Source organism: Lactuca serriola, chromosome 1 (genome assembly GCF_051521515.1).
Source record: "Lactuca serriola cultivar US96UC23 chromosome 1, Lser_US96UC23_V15, whole genome shotgun sequence".
Classification (NCBI taxonomy): Eukaryota; Viridiplantae; Streptophyta; class Magnoliopsida; order Asterales; family Asteraceae; genus Lactuca; species Lactuca serriola.
Genome location: NC_136408.1, coordinates 83,809,313 through 83,832,064, shown reverse-complemented (window position 1 = coordinate 83,832,064; position 22,752 = coordinate 83,809,313). Strand labels below are relative to the sequence as shown.

Here is a 22,752-nt window from a genome sequence, read left to right as displayed (position 1 = left end):
GTTTTGAGAGAGAGAGAGAGAGAGAGAGAGAAAGAGAGAGAGAGAGAGAGAGAGAGATAGATAGATAGATAAAGAGAGAGAAAGAGAGAGAGGTGGGCCTTATATTTTAATTTAATAAAACATTAAATTAAATAGAAAAAAGATAAAAAAAAAAAAATAGGACATATTAGTCATTTCAGTTTAGCGAGGGACCAAAATCACAATCAGAGTAGCTGAAAATGACCACCAATCCAAAAAAAAATGGAGGTTTGGACCAAAGCTCAAAAAAAATGCATACCACAGAGACCATTTTTGCAGTTTTGTCAAATATGGTCTTGCGTTTTGCTTTTTTTTTAGTGGAAATATTGATAGGTTGTACTTATTAATATATATATTTTTTCTCATATAAAAATTTAAACAATATAAAAATAAACAGCCTCACCCCCCCCCCCCCCCCACCCCCTACTACCACCATACCTTATGTTGCAAACTCACCAATCACCACCTTCTTACGCCTCTTTCCTTCTTATGGTTGATGGTCCCGACGTTATAGTCGGAGACAAAAGAAGTGATTTGACTTTCTCACAAAGACATGCTCTCTGGAGGATTCAATCCGGTCGAATCGATGGTATGTAAAGAAGACTTGATTTAGCCATCGAAAGATTTGATTATAATTGTATGTCTGTAGCATTCGCCTTTTAAGCCCAACATATTTAACCATTTTTTTGTAGAAAATAAAACTTTGGCAAAATAATAAATAAATAAATAAAGTAAATAAATAGATAAAAATAAAGTTATGAAAATAATAAATAATAATTATAAATAAATCATTTATTGAGGCAAGGAAATATAATTAGGTTAAAATTTGGATGAAAAGAAAAAGGTCAAACTTGACAATTTGGTAAAAGATAGGTTTGACCTAGACAGTTAACCCAAATAACTAGAGAGGACCTAAATGTCATGTGTACTAATGGAAAGGGGCAATAAATGTAATGACTTAGTATCTAGCTTGTATGGTGTCACATGGTAAAAAAATAGAAATATAAGGGACCAAATGTCGTATTTGAATGAAAGCACCGATTGAGAGATGAAGAAGAGAGTATGTGACGATTTTCATGGGAATTGAACAAGCTAGGATTTGGTGTTAAGAGTGTAATTGGAGCTCAAGATGTAATATGTGTTTCTTCAATCATTTCCACAAATATCATAAGAATCTACATCTGTTAGATTGCTATGGAGTTTGAAGAGAGTTTTATAAGCCTGATGCCTCTTTAATGGTGGATCTCATTTGTGGTTTGATTTGATACAAAGTATGTTAGTAAGGGTATTGAAGCGTGAGAATATATGAAATTATCGAGTGTGGCCTGGTTCCTATTTCCTTTGTTTAGATCGTATAAAAAGCACTCGAGTATTATTTATCACTTCTTAGGTGTTATTTACATTTTGATTATGTGATTAATCTGCAATACATTTTATCAATCAATAACTTGCATATGTTACTAGTAGCAAAGTAATTTACTGTTTCCAGATAGCAAAAACCAGATGCACAAGATAAAGCCAATAAAAGATCAGAGTAATTTGCTAAAGAGAATGCTAACACCACCGATAAATAATAATAAATAATTTAATTTAATGCCAAAAATGAAATTACAACAAAACCCTGATTAGATATTAGGGCAAAAAGAAGGAAACAAAATTAGCACTACAGGAACACAATTCATTACACTCAACTCTTCGCACCTCTCTATCTTTAATGGAAGATGACACCAGCAAGAGAGATCAGAAGCGAAGCAGATACGACAACCATTGAAAGAGTCATCGGAACAGCAGATCCGGCCTCCATTGGAGCAGGCGCTGGTGCTAACGAAAACTCGGCGTAGTCTCGAGCAGCGGCGGCAGTGGCGGAGATGACAAGAATAAAGAGAGCGACGATTGCAGTTCTGAGTGCACCACCTGACGCCATTTCCGGCAACTGAAACTCTATCGGATTGAGAGTTAAGAAACGGCGAGAGAGAGTATGAGTGATGTGAAGAAGAAGAGATGTGAGTAAATCTGCGATGAGGGAGATGGCGAGAGAGATTGTGTACTTATAGTGGTGGGCTCTAACGGTCGAAAATGTAAACGTTAGAGCAGGACAGCTTTTGAAACGGCACGTAGCAATAAATCTAAAATTCATTTTCACATTTTTGGGTTTTCTATAAGTTATTTTTGTCGAAAATAATAAAATTGTAGCGTAACAACATATTTTTTTAGAATAAATTTACAACATCTTCAATATATATTAAAAATCAGGTCAAATTTCATAAAAGATTATTTGGTTTGTATTTATTTTTGTTTAAGCGCTTAAAAAAATATTTTTATGATTTAACTATTGAACACATATCATTGCTATATTCTACATCATATAATCCAACTACGCCCAACCATTTTTTTCAAACCTAAACGATTCATCTCATTCCGAATCTCAATCGATTCATCCCATCTACTCAAACCCACATAACTATTCGACACCAAAGCCAAAGTTCCACCACTCACACCTTTTTCAACAAGAACACGACCAATTCGCTCAATCATCGCTTCATTCCCATGAACCCTTAACCCATTAACCAATGCACCCCAAACATACCCATCTGGCTCTATACTCATCCCCCTAACAAAATCCTCAGCTTCTTTAACCCTACCACCTCTTGCATACAAGTCCACAACACAAGCATAATGCCTCTCATTAGCCACAATTTTGTAAGAATCAACCATGGCTTTGAACAACATCAACCCTTCATTAACAAGCCCACCATGGCTACATGCGGTTAACAAACTGATAAATGTAACATCATCTGGTTCAACCCCATGAACTAACATGAGACTCAAGAGTGGCAAAGCATGGTGTCCAAGACTATTTATGGCAACCCCATTTATCATTGTGCTCCATGTTATGATATCTTTGATTCTAAGTTTTTTGAACACGTGAATTGCCTTTCTCATGTTGCCACATTTGACATACATGTTGACTAATGCGTTTCCAATGTTTCCTTCGAGTTGTATATCTTGTCTTTCTTGAATGTAAGAGTGAACCCATTCACATAAACTCAAGGACCCGAGTGAAGCACAAGCAGCCATTACATTGACTATGGTGGCCTCGTTAGGTTTGACTTCACCAACTTTAACCATCTCATTGAAAACATTAATGGCTTTTTCGCAAAAACCTCTTTGTACAAAACCACCGACCATTGTGCTCCAAGAAACCACATCTCTTTTAGGCATTTTAGCGAACAGGTACTGGGCATTCTCCAAAGACCCGACTTGCATATAAAAATGCAATAATGCGTTGTCGAGAATTGCGTTACCTTGAATGGAGTTCTTTAAAGCATAGCAATGGACAGCTTTCCCAAGGTTCAATTCTCTTATGTTAGAACAAGCAGATAAAACACTAACGAGAGTGTTAGCATTAGGGTCTACGTCCATCCAAGAAAACATATAAATGGCGTTATCTTCAAGCCCACATTTTGAAAAACCAGAAATGATGGAAGTCCATGAAACCACATTAGGATAATCAATAGTCTTGAAAATGCGATAAGCGTAAGCGATGTCATTTCGTATAACGTAGAAATGGATGAAGGAGTTTTGAATATACGTATGAGAAAAATGACCTGATTTTATTACATGGGCGTGGATTTCTTGGCCTTTATTGAATGAATTTGTCAAGCAACATGCTTTGAGAGCATAATTGAAGCTAAAATGGTTGTGGGTGTTAGAGTTTTGGAGCATTTGATTGTACAGAACAAAGGCATTTTGAGGGGTGTGTGAGTTTACGAATGAAGCAAGAAGGGTGTTTAGTGCTTGTGGCTCTGAAGATTTTAGTACATGAGCTTTGATTTGGGCGAGTTGCTGTGAGGAAAGAGTGGGAAGAAGAGGTTTTATTCGCATTTTTGGTGTCTTTTGGATGCGATATGAATATTGTTTCTAAGATACTACGAAAATGTTTTGGACCGACAGAGCAAAAACCATGAATATATAAAAAGGCTTGACACGTTTTGGGGGATTCTTTCTACACCATGAACCATAAGGTGGTCAAAACCACTATTAATCAAAATAAAAATATTAAAAAAATTATAATAAGAGAATACAACAAAAATAACTATTTATACTGATTACATTACAAAAATAGCCAAAAAAACCGAAATTGCAAAAATAACCATGAATTTCATAGATGGAATAGTCCCATCTGTGAAATGGGCTTTCCATCTGTGAATGTACAAGCAGCTAAAGCACAACTGTGCTTTAGCTGCTTGTACATTCGCAGGTGGTTTATTTTTTTTTTTTTAATTTTTTTTCTATATATATATATATATTGAAATTGTAGGGTAAATTCGCAGATGGAATAGCCCCATCTGCGATTTACTCTGATTCCATCTATGAAATTGCGGTTTTATTTTTAACTTTTTTTTTTTTTTTAGTTTGACTATGAAATCGATTGGTTTGTAGCTCGGTTATATCTAAACGTACATCACCAACATCAACATAATGTCCGTAAACATGCTTTTTTTTTCATTTTTTTGACTTGAATTTTTTTTTTTTAGTTTTATCTACCACACGCCTATTCACAACTTTAACTTCTTGTTCAGCAATATTATTTCGTAGTCAAACCAATTGATTTCATAGTCAAACTAAAATAAAAAAATAAAAAATAAACCGCAATTTCACAAATGGAATCAGAGTAAATCGCAAATGGGGCTATTCCATCTACGAATTTACCTTACAATTTCAATATATATAGAGAAAAAAATAAAAAAATAAAATAAACCACCTGCGAATGTACAAGCAGCTAAAGCACACATTCACAGATGGAAAGCTCATTTCACAGATGAGACTATTCCATCTGCGAAATTCATGGTTATTTTTGCAACTTCGGTTTTTTTTGGCTATTTTTATAATGTAATTAATGTAAATGACAATTTTTGTCATTTTCTCTTATAATAATCATATCTTACTAATGATAAATTGATAATGTCCCAATATATGCGATGATGGCAAATTTCCTTTTTTTCATTCACACAATTAAGATTTTTCTGTTTTTCACTTTTTTTTTAAAAAAAAAAAAAAAACTAATTAAATTTATATAAATGTTTATAATCATATAACTTTAGTTTCTAACATTTATTTTGTACATTTTTTTAATTGATGTTATAATCCTTAAATTAAAATGTTTAGACAAAACTGCAAAAATGGTCTCTGTGATATGCATTTTTCTGAGATTTAATCTAAACCTCGATCTTTTTTGGTTTCGTAGTCCTTCTGAGCTAGATTTGTTACGAATTTGATATCCAGCAAATTGATATGACTGTAATACCCTTTCATTTTTTATTTTTTTTTGATTTTTTTAATAAAGTCCTAAATTTAATCTTTTAACAAAAAAACTTTTTGTATAAGCCCAATAACTGAGGCCCACACTCAATGGCACTAAAAAACCAATAGTTGCCCAATTCCAAGAGGACACCCAAAGTCCAATATGTGCCCAAATCCAAGAAGGTCCAAAGCCTCACAATGGCCCAGAGTCAGAAAGGCTAGTGGCCCAACAAAGCCCAAAACCCTAATAGTCCAAATATGGTCCAACCAACAAAAGTCTACGAAAGTCAACAACTACTGAGTACGCCCAACATACTCAAACTTTCATTCGGCATACACATGTTTAGCCTAGTACGTGCAACATACTCTGGAGTACACACAACGTACCGGTCAGTCCCCATTTCTTAATCAAAATGACTTAAGCCCACAACGCCCAAACCTCAAATATATTGCTAAATAAAGTCTTAATACATAATTTTGGCAACTTTACTCCTTTTCATGTCTTAATGGGACCCAATGCCCGTTTTTATTCATCTAAGTCCATAATATGGATACCAATTCTTGCATGGTTCATTAAAACCCATCAAGATGACATTTTTTATCCTTAACAACATTAGAAAATGCTAAGATCTAACATTCTAAGCTTCCAAGAGCAGCTCATACTCACAAGGATGACTCTAGGGACCATATTAAGCTCAAAACAAGCCCTAAACTAGATCTAACACTTGGAGTCATCAAGATAAGAGCTTTATACCTTCAAATGCTATCAAAGTTTATAGACTCTAGATCTTTTAGCTCTAATTCAACCAAAGCTTCACCACCAAGATCTTCCTTCTTCAAAGAGTACCAAAATGCTAAAAGATTACCACCAAGGTTCAAAAACACACAAGAACAAGCTAGTGTTTCCTGGGGAGTCTTTAGAGGGAAGAAGGTTGATGATAAGAAGGTCCAAGAGAAAGATAAAGAGTTTAAATAGGGTCAAAACCCTAAAAAATAGGGTTTGTCCCAGATGTCGTACACCCACCGTTCACCAGGTATGCCAACGTATGTGGTTACCTTCCGTGATCAAACTTGAGCCTTGTACGCCCAGTGCAAAAACCTCATAACTTCAAACGATTATAACTTCTTCATTCTAACTTCAATTTTGACGATCCTTATATCCACGGAAAGGTAATAAGAAGCTCTACAATCCTATCCACTCTCATTTTCTTTAAACTTTCCAAACTTAAATCTAAAATTCATGAAAGCTCGTACCATCACTTTACCATTATACCCTTGGGCTCCAAAACACAAACCGAACACTTGGTACCCACAACCTACATTATCCATCACTAAATGGGTCTAAACCTCTCTTTCCCAAGGCCGGAAGACTTATGATACTTGATCCTCGGGTCACCTCCCGACTTATGAAACGACCCGAAACAAAGTGTTACAACAAGTCTATTGCAACCAACAAGACTATTTCAACTCAACGTGTCTGTTTTAACCCACCGCAACTATTTCAACCAACATAAATATATCATAAAAACATGCCAACAAGAGTCACAAAGATATCAAACACATAACCACACCTAGTATCCTAAGGAATTTTAGAGATGCATGTTTTCATTTAATAAAAATTATAATGAAAAAGATTATCGGGTTCTAATTAATTTTTGAGTTTTCAGAATATCCTAACTATATATATAAGAAAAAAAATATAAGAAAATTGAAATTTCGATATATATATATATATATATATATATATATATATATATATATATATATATATATAAAAGAAAAAAATTGAAATTTCGATATATATTAAATTAAAGTAATAAGGATTGAAAATAAGTTTTCAAAATACAAAAGGATATAAATTGAAAATACATTTTAAATAGAAGAGGCAAAGATGTAAAATTTGTTTAATGTTTGATTAAGTGATTGTTTGATGGGATTTGATCTCCATTATACAATTCAAACAACAATAATGTAAATAATAATATCGCAGTAATATGTAATTAATATAAGTATGATCAAATTAGGGTTATTTAACCCAAATAAAAAATGGTTGCCCTTAAAAGTGGTTTTTTGACCTTTAAAATTCGTTTCTAATAAGAACATCCATAAGTGTCATTTCAGTTTGAGTTTTTAAAGGAGTGGTTTTGACTTTTAGAATTGGTGGTTTTGACCCAATTTCTAGGTGTAAGTAGCAACACCCACAGGTTTTGTGTTGTTTTTTTAGTACGTTTGAGATGTTGTAACATACTAACATCCATGAAGTTTTGAAAAATTTAAAACTTTTACATAAATCCAAAAACCATCATTTATTACATGTTGTTTTCAAAATAGATTTCATATCAGAGTTTTTCCCCTAAAAATCATAACACAATATACGAGGAGGTGTACGATCAAGCCTTCACATTTCCGCGATCATCCGAGGTACCTGAAGCATAACCAAAAACTGTAAGCCCAGGGCTTAGTGAGTCTTCCCCAAAATACCACCACATAACATAACAGACAACATCATACATAAATGAGCCTTCAGCCTGACTGGACCGCCTCATAGGGCCTTCAGCCTGACTGGACCATCTCGCAGGGCCTTCAGCCTACCTGGACCGCTCCCGAGCCTTCGACATGACTGGACCGCCTCACAGGGCCTACATCCTATATAGACCGCTCACCGGGCGTTCGGCCTGACTGGATCTCCTCGCAGGCCTTCAGTCTATCCGGACCGCCCTGGGTTGGTTGGCCTACAGCACAAAACATGACCGCCTCAACCCAACCACACACACACATGTCAATATATACATAAGTCATAACTACATAGTCAATAACATGCATTCACAGATCATACATATCAATAAGCATAATATCATCCTATCTACCAGGATAACCTTCCAAAAAGGGTCGGCGTTGGTGCCTTTGACCCATAAGTATAGTGAGGAAAACTCACCTCACAAGTAGTGCCAAACCGGTCAAATCCAACTCCAAAACTTAGCTCGGGACTCAAAAGTTGACAACCACCATGTGACCATTTCTATCAAAACCCTGAAATACCCAAAATGCCCTCAAAGTCAAACTTGAACAAACATGGTCAAAGTCAAAGTCAATAGTCAAGGTCAACATTCCATGTTGACCTAACTCGTCGAGTACACATACCAACTCGTCGAGTTACTACAGTACTCAAAGAAACGGGGAAAACCAGAGCCAACTCGCTAAGTTCATATAGTATCAAGAAAAGTGGGAAAACCCGAGCCAACTCGTCGAGTTTTCCGAGCTTAACTCATTCAATCCTTTTTCATCCATTATAATGCTTAAGAATGTAGATCTGATACCCAAGACCTGGAAAACCACGTAAAGTTGCTAACTTTATGTCCATGCATGTCACCAAGAGGCTTCAAAGCTCAAAGAAGGCTTCATAAGGGACCTAAAGCATGAAGGGGGCCTAGAACTTGATAAAGCTTGAAACTTTAAGCCCAAAGAGGCCACAAAACGTCCATATGTGAAATAATAACTTCATGAAATGCCCAAACTTAAGAATGATCCCAGAATGAGCCAAAAATGGCAATAAACTTCCAAGCAAGAGATCTAAGAAATAGATGAGCAAGTTTTCGACTTTTTACCTTACAAGAGTAGCTAAACTCAAGAAGATTATGGATCTAAAGCTTCCCCCTTCAAGCTATGCACCACCAACTTCAAGCTCTTCAAAAGGACACCAAGAAAACACTCTTCAAGCTCACAACACTTAAATATGGGAGAGAAAGCACGTGACTAGGGTTTTTGGACGGGGAGACGGGTAAGGAGGCTACCCAAAGGGTATAAGGTCTTTAAATAGGATGCAACACCCTAAAAATTAGGGTTTCTTAATCAGCCACCAACTTGTCGAGTTGGTCCAAAAAGATCCACGACCCAAAGACTTTCAACACATCAAGTTGAGGCCATCAACTCTATGAGTTCCAAGGAAAATTGCATTTTTTTAATAAATAATCTCATACTTGGGAATCAGGATGTTACATAGGTTTTCTGTTGTTTTTTCCTTTGTTTTTGATATAGTTTCAAATTTCATCATATTTCCATTTTATTTAATCTTAAACATTAGTTATCGATAATAACTAAGATTATATATATAGTGAAGTTGGATCAAGTGAAAACTCAAAAATAAGTGAGAACTGCGATGATAATTTTTTGCCGCAGAATTGAAAAAACAAAAGATAGAGATTTGATTTTATTTATCGTCAATATCTCGCGAGATGATATGACGTTTTTGTAATCATGTGCGAGATTTTAACATTCTCTGCAAAATGAACACAATCATGAAAATTTGAAAAAAAATATTTTTTTTATTTTTATTTATAAAAAAAATCCAGAAAAAAATTCTCCAAAAATCATAAAAACTTAAGGAATACACTTCTACTCAGTATACTAGTGATTTTGTAAAAAGAATTAAAAAAAAATAAGTTTTTGAAGCATTTATTTTTAATTTTAAGAAATATTAACTTAATATATATATATATATATATATATATATATATATATATATATATATATATATATATATATATATATATATATATATATATTGAACATAATATGATCTAAAGTGTGTTGATTCAAAATATTTATGAGTTAAAAAAAAAACTTTTGATTCAACTTGTTTATTATCCTTAATTTGTTATGATCCAAAAATATTTAGATTCAAATATTTTATAATTCTTAATTATATCTTTTATGATTTAAAATTAAATGATTCAAGATATATAATGATCCATAAGTTATTTTTGAATAAAAACTGTATTTAATTGAATATATTATTGATCCAAAATCATATAATTTAAAAATGATTTGATTCAAAATACTACGATTCAAAATATATTGATTCAAAATTTTATGATCCAAAAATAATATGTTTAAAAAAAAAAATATGTTCGAAAAATATTATGATCCTTAATATTCTTCTTATTCAAAGTTTTATAATTGTTAAACATTAAAAACTGAAGAGTGTTTATACTAGATAACTCAGACTAAAAGTATGTTTTATTTAGGTGCTACTATTTGACTCAAATTGTTTATTACTAGCAATTAGTAAAACATGAATAGTAACATTTTGCTAATTGTTTATAAGGCTTGAAGGAGTGGGAGATGCTAAGCCTCGCCACCACCCTCGTTAGGCTTACGCTACACCATCCCTCATCATTCACTAACAATCATATATCAATTTTAAACTTAAAGGGTGTTTGCCTAGAGATATTGTCTTGTTTCTCTTAATTAGTTAGGGTGTTGGGGTTTTAACCCCTTCCTTTTCTAAAACCTTTGTTTTTAACGGGTTAATTTCATAAAATGACAACTAATAATACTAAATTTGCTCTTGTTATAGCTTATTTTTTGATTGTATTCTATAAACCAATAAACAATGACGTGTGCTTTTTTTACACCGATGAGTGGATTTCAACCGGAGAAACTAGTACTAGTATTGAATCTTACATGATGCATTCATTTGTAGCATCCAATATGGCATAACTTACTCATTTATGTCTACATGGCGTTGACATTAGATCCACGATGTCATCTAATATAGTGGAACTATCTTATTGAAATTTACTCTAATAATGCAATGAGAAAAAAAAAATTATTGGGCTATTGAGCTCGAAGAAAAAGAAAACCATATATTATTGGTTGTCATTGACAATAACCATTTTTAATTTATGTCCATTAAAAATTTGGATGGGCGCCTCTCCTATATCTTTTGCTACTTTTTGTTTTCAATGTTATTAAAACACTATTATAGCTAGGCAACATTTGATTATAATTCCTATTGGTTACTGATTGGTGTATGTTTTTTAAATTTTAAAATTACTCACATCTCAATATAACTATTTCCATTTGAAAAAGAAGAGAAGAGTCATGTTCATCGATAAGAGAGGCTCATAAATTGTTTCATATTTTGCAAAAACAGTATCCTAATCTTTTGTTGTAAAATATATCTTCATTTCCATCATTATATCATCTAAGTGGATAGGTATAAAATATATCTTCATTTTCATCGTTATATCATCTAACCGGATATCAAGTATTTATGATTATTTATACAAGAACTTATCACTATATCATCTAACTGGAATTCAAGGACGGCTCAACCAATTTAGGGGCACTAATCAAATAAAAATTTTAGCACCCTTTAAGTAAAAAAAACTATTTTGAACTTGAGATCTCTAGATTTATAAACTAATGTTTTTACCACCACAACAAGCTTCAACTTGTCTTTGTAACCCAAGAAATACATCTATATATACATATATAACAAAATATGTTTTAAAATTGGAGTCCCTTAGGTATTTATGATTATTTATACAAGAACTTTATCATGTTAATCAAATATTAATACGATTTATAATAAGAGTTATTTACAAAAATACTATATAAATGAAGGTGTATCAATAATCAACCATATGTTTTTCGAAACTGTAACAAAACATGCAACCATGCTAATAGGTATTCATGAACTCACGATAATATAGGTGGTCCCATTTGCCACTTAGAACCCCGCTACACATACTTGAAAAGACTTCATTCATGTTTAAGTTAGTTTAAACTTTAAATTGTCTCCACCAAATAATAATTGCTAAGCATGAGTGGGTGTGTCACACCCCAAACCAGAATGGCTGAAACATTCGGGGGTGGGTGACTTCACGTAGTACCATAACAATTGAATATTGTAAAGAAAGTAACACAACCATCATATATATAATAAAAATGTACATTGTTGCGTTATACAGGTTTCCAAAAGAATATTACAATAAGATGGTTTAAATGTTTGATAATAAACGCCGTAGCGTTCCTTCTTCAAAAGCTGGTAGTTACATTCCCTGAGAAATACAAGTTGTTTCGAAAAAGTGTCAACAATAAAGTTGGTGAGTTCATAAGTGTTTTTGTATTGAAAAGTATGTCATTTTGGAAGAAAGTAGATAAACGTAGTTTCCAGAAAATCCAATATTTTCCACATTAAGTTTGAAAGGTTCCCCAAAGTTAGGGTGCGTTAGTATTTTTCGTACTTGAATGATAAAGATAAACTTTGTGCTCAAAATAATGTAAATACTGAATGCATATATGAGTCTCATAAATCAATCTTGTTTTTATACTTTCGTGTGAGTTTTATAACCATACTATTGACACAGACTGCCTGTAACAACATTCTTCAGGTGTTGTAGTGTTATGACATTTGTCACCCCAGACCTGCCGGTCTAACTGTAGCTAACAGTTTAGGTGCGGGGTTGTCAATCCTGTATGGATCTATACACAAGTATCACACTCTCCCTCCAAGAGATTATGACTTATAATACAGGACTTGAAATGCATACTTAAGAGTACGTTGAAGTCGAATATCTCACATTACTTAGTATAAAATAGATTTACGATAAGAAAGTCTTTATTTCGCTTCAGATGAAAGTATTTCGTTTTTCCAATATGTATACGTAAAAGTGTATGAATAACTCGTAAACTATACCCATTATAGTTTTTCTAAAAATGTATTCCATTTGGTTGAAAATAACTTGGTGAATTACTAACCTTTTGCGTAAAGTAAAATGCTGATATCGAATAATGATAAGATAGAAGTTGTATTATATCTATATAAATCGATACGTTTTCTTGTATTGTACTTGTATTTCCCTCCTAAAACATGAAAAGACTTGAAAAGTAGGGGTATGAACTCACTTGTTTGGTTTGGAGAGAGAGAGAGGGTCTAGAGTCGAGCAGAACTTCAACCGTGGAAAATTGCGTCTCCGAGCTTCTCGGGGATCTCGGTAGCGTAGAACCTTCGTCGGGGCTCGGGTGCGGAAATCGAGGGTGTCGGGACGGATTCTGGTGCTTGCAAGTGTGTGAGAGTAAGTGTGAGTTTAAGATTGTGTGCCAAAAACCTGGAGCTTATGCCTTATATTTATAGGGCTGGAAAGGCGAGTACGCTGGGCGTACTACCAGAGTACGCTGGGCGTACGCGTTACGCTGGGCATACTTCGGTTACGCTGGGCGTAACTTCGCGTCATGGTTTACGACTCGGGTCTAGCTAGGCATAGAGTTGCAGCCGATGGGACTCGACCCTGCTCCTGAGTACGCTGGGCGTACTCCTGAATTACGTTGGGCGTAATTCTGGCTCCCATCTTCTAAATTCCGTAACTTTCGCGTACGGGCTCCGTTTTTTGCGTTCTTTATATCCACGCGTAGGTGAGATTATGCTCTACAACTTTCATTTAGACTCCGTTGGCTAGTTTTGACTTTATTTTTAATGCTATGTTTTTAATAGGCCGGGACTGCTAAAGTCCGTTAAAAATTCATAGTTTCTAATCCAACGTCTGTTTTCGTTTGTCTTTTTATCATCTTACTCCTGATGTGGAGACCTTCAACTCTCGTTTAGGTTGTGTTAGCTAAATATCGTTCGATCTTCAATCCGAGTTTTTAGCTCTCTACTACCGTTACGAAACTTTGAAAATTCGTAACTTCTTCATACGAGGTCCAATTTGGGCGATCTTTTTATGCACGTTCACCGTTTAACGAAATCTACGACTTTTGTTTAGATACCTAAGGCTAAAATGCATTTTATTGAAACTTCTTATTTTACATTTGGTAATGTCATACCGGGTGCGTCGTGAATGTTTGAGTAGTCGAAATCTTTTCATTATAACTCAGTTTTGAATGTTCTTTATGTTTTTGGAAACCTTGGCACGATATCTATCATTTGGTGTATCCCAACTTTAGATTTTGAACATTTTATTTTTGAGGCTAATTCCTTTGATTCCAAATAGTTTCGTTGTATTAGACTTTTAAGTGTTACATTGCTTTGGAAGAACATCGGGTTGTCACAGGGTGTTAATCTTTGCACAATCACAATGTTTTTTTTTCAACCATAAAGACGCAAATCCTCATTGGTACTCATATGATTAAACGTGTCATATGGTATTTGTTAGGAAAATGTAACCCAAAACTGTGTGAATGAACCAAATCCAAAAACTTCTTGACTGAGACCTGTGTTTAACACAATTTTCTTAAAACAAATTCGCCCTATATGGGTGTTTGTTTCCCAGGATACAACAGTAGAAAACAATTCTTCTAGATTGCCCGAACCCTCACTTGGCCCAGATGATACCTTGGTTGTAGCAGGAGAGAAAAGATGAAGCAGAAGCGTAAGAGAGGAAGAGAATGATTTCGTTTCATCCGGTGTATCGAACCAGTCACATAGGCATTGTATATATAATATCCAATGTAACCGATGCAATTAATACGAAATCGTAACTGTCACAATTAAATAAGAAAATTAACCAAGAAATCAAAACCGAAATCTATGAATAATTGCTCTTAATTCGTTTTTTTGTAACTGTTAACCAAAAGGAAAAAAATGCAAAAAAAGGTCCTTGAACTTTTCTGGTCGACCGGTGGTGCATTCGTGCCCGCAGGACGCGCGCTCGCACAGAAGTTCAGTGGCCCGCATTTGCACCCCCCTGCATGCACACGCAAGAGAGAGCATTGGTTCCAATAAGTCTTACAAAGGTAGCTAATCTTTGTAGTTATAAACCAATTTCCTTTTCATTCTCCCACCAATGTGGGATGAGTTTTAAACCCACTTAACTCTTTTATTTCTCTTCCAATTGCCCTACTTTGACAAATAATTTCTCATTCATTTTTAATCCGTTTTGGATGTGTGATATATCGAAACGTAGATATCACGGAGGAGAACATGAATATATAATCAATAACTCGTTTTGATTATATTTGTAGTCAAATATTTGTGCTCAAAAATGGAGAAAATCCATTTTTGGAAATTAATTAAATTAATTTTCCAACAATCCCCCACATGAATGAAAATTGCTTCAGCATCCGCATTTCCAAGCTGCTTTAGGTAAAATCCAGCAGTTGAATCATGCATAGGATAGGTAGGTATGACCCTTTGAATCTTCCCTTAAGATACATATTTATTTTACTAGCGGACTAGTAGACTCGATGTCCTTGAACTGTTCTGTCATTTGTGTAAATAATCAATACATGTCTCACATGATTCTCCCTGACCTAGTTAGGTTCTCATTGATGTGTCCGTTTTGGTCGTGGACACTTGTCTGGTTCTGTAAGAGCTCTTAGGAACTTGCTCATTCAATTTCCCTTTGAAGCGACCACACTTCTCTCTCACATAGGTGATTATATCATAATCATTAAAAGCTAAAGCCTGATGATTTCCAACTTGTCACCAACTACTATAAGCTTAACCTGCATCACTGTTATTTATAGGAATGGGTTGGGGTTGACCCCCACAGTGATCCACATATATTATATGCAAGTAGGTTCTCCCATTGAACCTAGATCTTGGGATCTCCAGTCAACTAGGTTGGGTTTTCCGTCGCAATAATTTATTCGTTCATGGGTTTTAATCCCATTCCTTTTGACGATTTTGCAACTAACTCCCTGTTTAACCCTTTGGTTAGCGGATCCGCAATGTTATCCTTGGACCTTATGTAGTCAATTGAGATAACTCCTGTTGAGAGTAGTTGTCGAATGGTGGTGTGTCTTCGATGAATGTGTCGAGACTTACCATTATACATAGCACTTTGCGCCCATTCAATTGCCAATTGACTATCGCAATGGATTGAGATTGTTGAAACTGGTTTAGGTCATCCTTGTATATCTTCCAAAAATTATCGTAGCTATTCAGCTTCTTCTCTACTTTTATCAAGTGCTATAAATTCAGATTCCATGGTGGATCTAGATATAACTGTTTGTTTTGAAGATTTCCATGATATAGCTCCACCTCCAAGTGTGAACAAAAACCCGCTAGTTGACTTGGAGTCTTTAATGTCAGATATCCAATTTGCATCACTATACCCTTCTATGACCTCGGGATATCTTGTATAGTGCAACCCATAATTGCGAGTGTACCATAAGTATTGTAATACTCTTCTAGTGTTCAGTACTTGGATTACTGGTATATCTACTTAGTCTACTTATTGCAAAAGCTAAGTCGGGTCTAGTACAACTCATAAGGTATGTAACGTCCGTAGATCCGGGCTCGTCAATTTAGAGTCGATAAGCGTCAAAAATGACTTTTTGATAGAAAATTATTTAGGATGAATAATCTTAATTAAGTTTTTGTATATGTTACAAGGATTCCGTACATATAAAGAATGCCGAAATCCAAGTTATAACGAAGAAGATATGACCTGTCGAAGTTTCGTGACAGAACCGACACGACACAGCGCGACGTAAATAGTGAATTTACGTTAGAGTGATATTTGGCCTTAGCGATCTAAATGAATGTTGTAGAATTAGTTAAACCGAGAGCATGCATAAAAAGAATGCCCAAATTTGACTTCGTATGAGGAAGTTATGATTTTTCTAAGTTTCAGCTTAGCAGTATGCAGCCTGAAACTCGAATTCGAGATCGAGTGATTTCTAGCGGAAACAATCTAAATGAGAATCGAAGATCTCATTGATATTAGTGCAACGGTAAAAAGACAGACGAAAATGGACGTCAGATGAAGAAGTTATGAATATATAGCGGAGTTTTCATGTCCCGGCCTACTAAAATAATATAATAAAAATAAAGTCAAAATTAGCCGACGGAGTCTAAACAAAAGTTGTAGAGCGTAGTCTCACCTACGCGTGGATATAAAGAACGTCGAAAACGGAGTTTGTATGAGGAAGACATGAATTTTTGAAGTTTATTAAATAATTAAAATATTAAATTTAATTATAAAATCCGATATTATCCGAAAGGGGGGGGGGGGGGGGGAGTCACCGGTCTGATCCGGATTTCGCCCAGTGTAATGCCTCAGTACGCCCAGCGTAATCTGAGGATTCAGACCCTAGATAAAGGGTGTGAGGGCAGCCGAGTTCTTTGCTCCTTTTCTCTTCTCTCTCTCTCTCTCTCTCTCTCTCCTGTTTTACCTTGTTTTTCGTGCAAGAAATATCCCGAAGCCCCGATATCATTCCCGAGACCTGAAGCAAGTTTCGAAGCCCCGAAGATCCCGAGAAGTAGAGTTTCCGAGCCGAAGCTTTGTCCGCGAGAAGCCCGATTTGAGAAGATATCCTGGTTTCACCGAAGAATTGCTACTTGAGAAGTCGTAGTGTTGTCCGAGCATCGTCAAATCAAGTGAGTGTATAGTTACTTTCTTCTAACACATAAGTATGAAGTATTTGCTATGAATTACGTGCTATGTGTTTATATATTGTTGTTTATTTGAGATGTTGGTGGAATGGATGAACTATATAGGTTTTAATGAGTTAAAATGTATATGTATTTTGTAACTACAAATATGTTGGGTAGGACATGGGTAGATGAGATCCATGAGTATGGATCAGATCAAGAGTTTAGTTTTAGATCCGTGAGTAGGGATCAGATCAAGAGGCTAGTTTTTAGATCCGTGAGTATGGATTAGACCAAGAGGTTAGTTTTAGATCCGGGAATATGGATCGGGTAAAAAGATAAAACTTGTTATTAGTCCGGGAGTATGGATTAAGACTAAGTTAATTGTCCCCAGTCCGAGAGTATGGATTGGGAACAGTTAGTGATCCGGGAGTATGGATCAGATCAGGATTAAGGTATAGTTAATTGTCCCTATTCTGGGAGTATGGATTGGGTACAATTATTGATCCGGGAGTGTGGATCAGATCAGGAGGTTAGTTTTAGATCCGTGAATATGGATCAGGTGAAAATGTTAGTTTTAGATCCGTGAGTATGGATCGGGTGAAGAGGATAGTTTTAGATCCGTGAGTAAGGATCAGGTAAAGAGGAAAATTTTAGATACGAGAGTTTAGATCATGTCATTGTGAGGATCGATGGGGTGGGATAAGAGTTGCCTTTATATGGTGAAATTGTACAAGTTTGAATGTTCTATTTATATAAATATATGATATAACATTGTGGGATGAAAACCTTATATGCTCACCAGGCTCCCAAGCCTAAACCACTCAGTTTTCTTTGCATTACAGATAATGGCATAAAAGTATAAGTTGGTGGACTTGATGATAGATTTTGGGTTATAGGCCAGTAGTTATGAATAACTGTTGTAAGGTCTATTTTGTTCTGTTTATGCTTTTGGTCTGTATTGAACATGACATTCCAAGATTTTGTTATATAATGAAAATACATTTCTTTAAAGAAATGTTTTGATAATTTTTATCATATTTTGTTTTGGGAACAAATTCCGCAACTGTTTTCTGTAAAAGAATACTCTGATTTTAAAAACAAAGCATAAACAAATCAGTCTTTTCTGGCCGTGAAATTGAGGATGTCACAGTTGGTATCAGAGCATTAGTTTAAGCGAACTAGGAATTTGTAGGAAATTTCTAGACTTAAACTTAGAATGCTAAGTAATGATTGTGAGGAGTGTGTCTAAAATATGTTAGGTAGTACACCTAAATTGACACAAGCACTAGTTTATTTTAGGAATGATGCCTAAAATGCTTTTATGTGCTAAATGTTTTCTGTGATAGCTATTTTGATGTTATTATTTGTTCGGATCTATGGTCTGTTGCCGACCGGATCTGGAAACCTTATGTGTGTAGGATTCTAAGCATATGACTACGATATTAGAACGAGCATGTAAACATTTCGAAGCGATAAGGAGATTTGTACGTTTATTGTAAATGAAGCTTTCTTATCTTAAATTCTCACCCGGTACACCAAACATCTGCTTGGATGTACAAAATGTTATGGTAAATACTCGTAGAGAATTAAGTAAATGAAGGAAATGAAAGGCTGATAATGAATGACACCTATCGGAAGATATCGTAAGAGTGGTATCTTGCCTTTAGTTTATGTCTGATAAAATAACAAAACGTTTAGAGGAGTACGGTACGTCTGAGGTACACCTTCGATTGGTTGGATGGTGGAACGATTGGTGTAATTCTTGAAGTTTTCCCATCGTCTGTAATTTCCATCACCAACCAAGTTGAAGTAGAATTGATGATTAAAGTATATCTTCCCCCTACATTGAGGGTGGCATCCCAGAGCTTAACAACATGGCATTCAACATTTCCTTTAAGGTCCGATTTTTCCTTTCTGCCATACCATTTTGTTGTGGTGAATAAGGTGCGGTAAGCTCATGTATGATACCATGAGTTGCACAAAATTCCTCAAACGGTGATACATATTCACCTCCACAGTAACTTCTTAGTACTTTAATTTTCTTATTAAGTTGATTCTCAACTTCACTTTTATACACTTTAAACTTCTCTATAGCCTCATCTTTACTTTTAAGTAAATAGACATAGCATAATTTAGTGCAATCATCAATAAAAATAATAAAGTACTTATTTCCACCTTTAGATGAAATTGATTTCATGTCACACACATCGGTGTGAATTAATCCAAGTGGTTCGGTTGTCCTTTGAATGGACTTGAAAGATTGTCGTGTTAATTTCGATTCAACACAAGTGTTGCATTTGTATTTTGAGTCAATGTGAAAGTGTGGTACATGATTGAGTTTAATTAAACGACGAAGAGTATCAAAATTAACATGTCCTAATCAACATGCCATATATTTGAAGACTCAAGCAAGTAAGTAGAAGAGTTATTCATTTCATTATCATTGCCACTTGGCTTAAGAGCCATTACACAAAGTTTGAACATACCCCTATTAGCATACCCATTACCCACATACACACCATTTTTGGTTAACACAGATTTATCTGACTCAAACACCAAGCGAAAATCATGCTTGTTCAACAGCCAACCCGACACAAGATTCTTACGAATTTCGGGTACATACAACACATCATTCAACGCCAGCTCTCTTTCTGACGTCATCTTCAACACAATCTTTCCAACACCTTGGATATCAAAAGTGGCCGAGTTTCCCATGAACAACTTGTCACCATTATCCACAAACTTGAAGTTTCTGAACCATTCTCTATTTGAGCAAACATGACGGGTAGCTCCCGTATCAATCCACCACTCCCTTGGATTGGACTCCACAAGATTAACTTCAGAAATAACCGCTGCAAGATCGATGTCCGACACATCTTTGGTTATCTTCTCCACAACATTTTCCTCCTTAGCCTTCTTTGGAAGCTTGCAATTTGCAGCCCGATGACCCCGTTGGTCATAGTTATGGCAGTTTCCTTGAAACTTTTTCTTAAAAGTTCCACCTTTGGCTCCCACTTAAAGACGAATCAAAAACAATTTTTTTTTCAAGTTCGTTTCGCACTAGGGATGAGCAACGGGCCAAACCCGGACCAAACCGGCCCGAAGACCGAAAACCCGAAGACCGAAAATCGTGAATTTTCTTACCCGAAAACCGGACCGTTTTTGGATGTACGGGTTCGGGTTCGGTCCGGTCCGGTCTCGGGTACTAAACCTGGTTTCGGGTTTTGGACCGAACTAGGCTTTGAAATTGGTACAATGCGAGACTTTACTTAAATCACGTGCAAATGTGGTGTCTACAAAAAAATACAAACCTTATTAACATTTGGAACAAATAAAAATTACACTATTTAGCACAAAAACTACACTTTTTATAAAAAAAAGCATGTTTTAACAAAAAAGAAACAACATCGTTAATAAAAAAAACTGCATTTTAATAGCTTTTTTGTGTAAAAAACAACAAAAAACATCATTATTTATAAAAAACTGCATGTTTTTATAAAAAAATTTGCATGTTTTTATAAATTTTTTTTTGCATGTTTGAACAAAAAATAACATGCTAAATACATATTTTCTTGTAAAGTGATAGGAACAAACGTTGATCAAGATCTATAAATAATGTTACAATAAAAACATCAAGTTTTATACATAATGTTATATATAACATTAACTAATAATTCAATATCCTTATCTATATATTTTAAGGAGAATTTTTTTTTCGGTCCGGTCCGGGTTAAATCCCGTATTCCGGGTACGGTCCGGTCCAAACCCGAAATCCGATTAGCAGTAAAAACAAAACCCGAAAACCGGCCCATTAATATGTATATTCGGTCCGGTCCGGGTCCGGTCCCGGTTTTTTTCCGGTCCGGTCCGGTCCAACGGGTCATATGTTCATCCCTATTTCGCACAAACGATTTGTTTTAAGACTGTTAGAAAAATGTAACCCAAAACTGTGTGAATGAACAAAATCCAAAAACTTCTTGACTGAGACTTGTGTTTAACACAGTTTTCTTAAAACAAATTCGACCTATATGAGTGTTTATTTACCAGGATACAACAGTAGAAAACAATTCTTCTAGATTGCCCGAACCCTCACTTGGCCCGGATGATACCTTGGTTGTAGCAGGAGAGAAAAGATGAAGCAGAAGCGTAAGAGAGGAAGAGAATGATTTCATTTCATCCGGTGTATCGAATCAGTCACATAGGCATTGTATATATAATATCCAATGTAACCGATGCAATTAATACGAAATCGTAACTGTCACAATTAAATAAGAAAATTAACCAAGAAATCAAAACCGAAATCTATGAATAATTGCTCTTAATTCGTTTTTTTGTAACTGTTAACCAAAAGGAAAAAATGCAAAAAATGTCCTTGAACCTTTCTAGACATGTGCTCAAAGCCAATTTGGCCCACATTTGCACCCCTTGCGTGCACACGCAAGAGAGAGTCTTGGTTACAATAAGTCTTATAATGGTAGTTAGCCTTTGTAGTTATAAACCAATTTCCTTTTCATTCTCCCACCAATGTGGGATGAGTTTTAAACTCACTTAACTCTTTTATTTCTCTTCCAATTGCCCTACTTTGACAAGTAATTTCTCATTCATTTTTAATCCGTTTTGGACGTGTGATATATCTAAACGTAGATATCACGGAGGAGAACACAAATATATAATCAATAACTCGTTTTGATTATATTTATAGTCCAAAATTTGTGCTAAAAAATAAAGAAAATCCATTTTTGGAAATTAATTAAATTAATTTTCCAACAATATTAACATATATTTGTCAAACACAAAGACAACTTGCCTAACCTATTTATTTATATGGGTTAACAAGTCATATTCAAGTTCAAGGTTCATAAACAGGTGTACAAGCCATAATCAAATTTACAGGTCCCCTTCATATAAGAGCATGTATGCATAACATCCTTTATTTATTTTTAACATATTTCATATTATTTATAAAGTTATTTGTCTTTATTTTTTTAATCAATAAAGTTTGTATTTATAAGAAAAGTTATTGAAAGAAGATCTTGAATAATCAAACACAATTACTATCAAAATGGAAATAACATGTACTCCTAGTCTCTTACCAAACATGCATACCAACCCGACCATGACATGTTTATTATACGGGTTACATGAGCCAAACTAAAAATATCCCGAAGCAGTTTAAGTTCAATCCAAACCTATTTATTTGTATGTCAGGTTCGGATCATCATCACACTAAGTTTTTTTTACTGGACTTTTGCATCTCTAGTTTGCAACATATATAGGATTGTTAATATAACAAAAATGAAGTAAATCTCAAATGCCAAAAATAA

The 22,752-nt window shown here is 34.8% G+C and overlaps 1 protein-coding gene across 1 annotated transcript; it reads right to left on the bottom strand.

The window, feature by feature from the left end:
• Positions 1 to 1,585: 1,585 nt before the first annotated feature.
• LOC145093714 (pentatricopeptide repeat-containing protein At1g08070, chloroplastic-like) lies at positions 1,586 to 3,995 on the bottom strand. The gene has a single exon (XM_079031949.1). It carries the CDS (start codon positions 3,901 to 3,903, stop codon positions 2,380 to 2,382), a length of 1,524 nt encoding a protein of 507 aa, XP_078888075.1. The 5' UTR covers positions 3,904 to 3,995; the 3' UTR covers positions 1,586 to 2,379.
• Between the last annotated feature and the right edge of the window lie 18,757 nt (positions 3,996 to 22,752).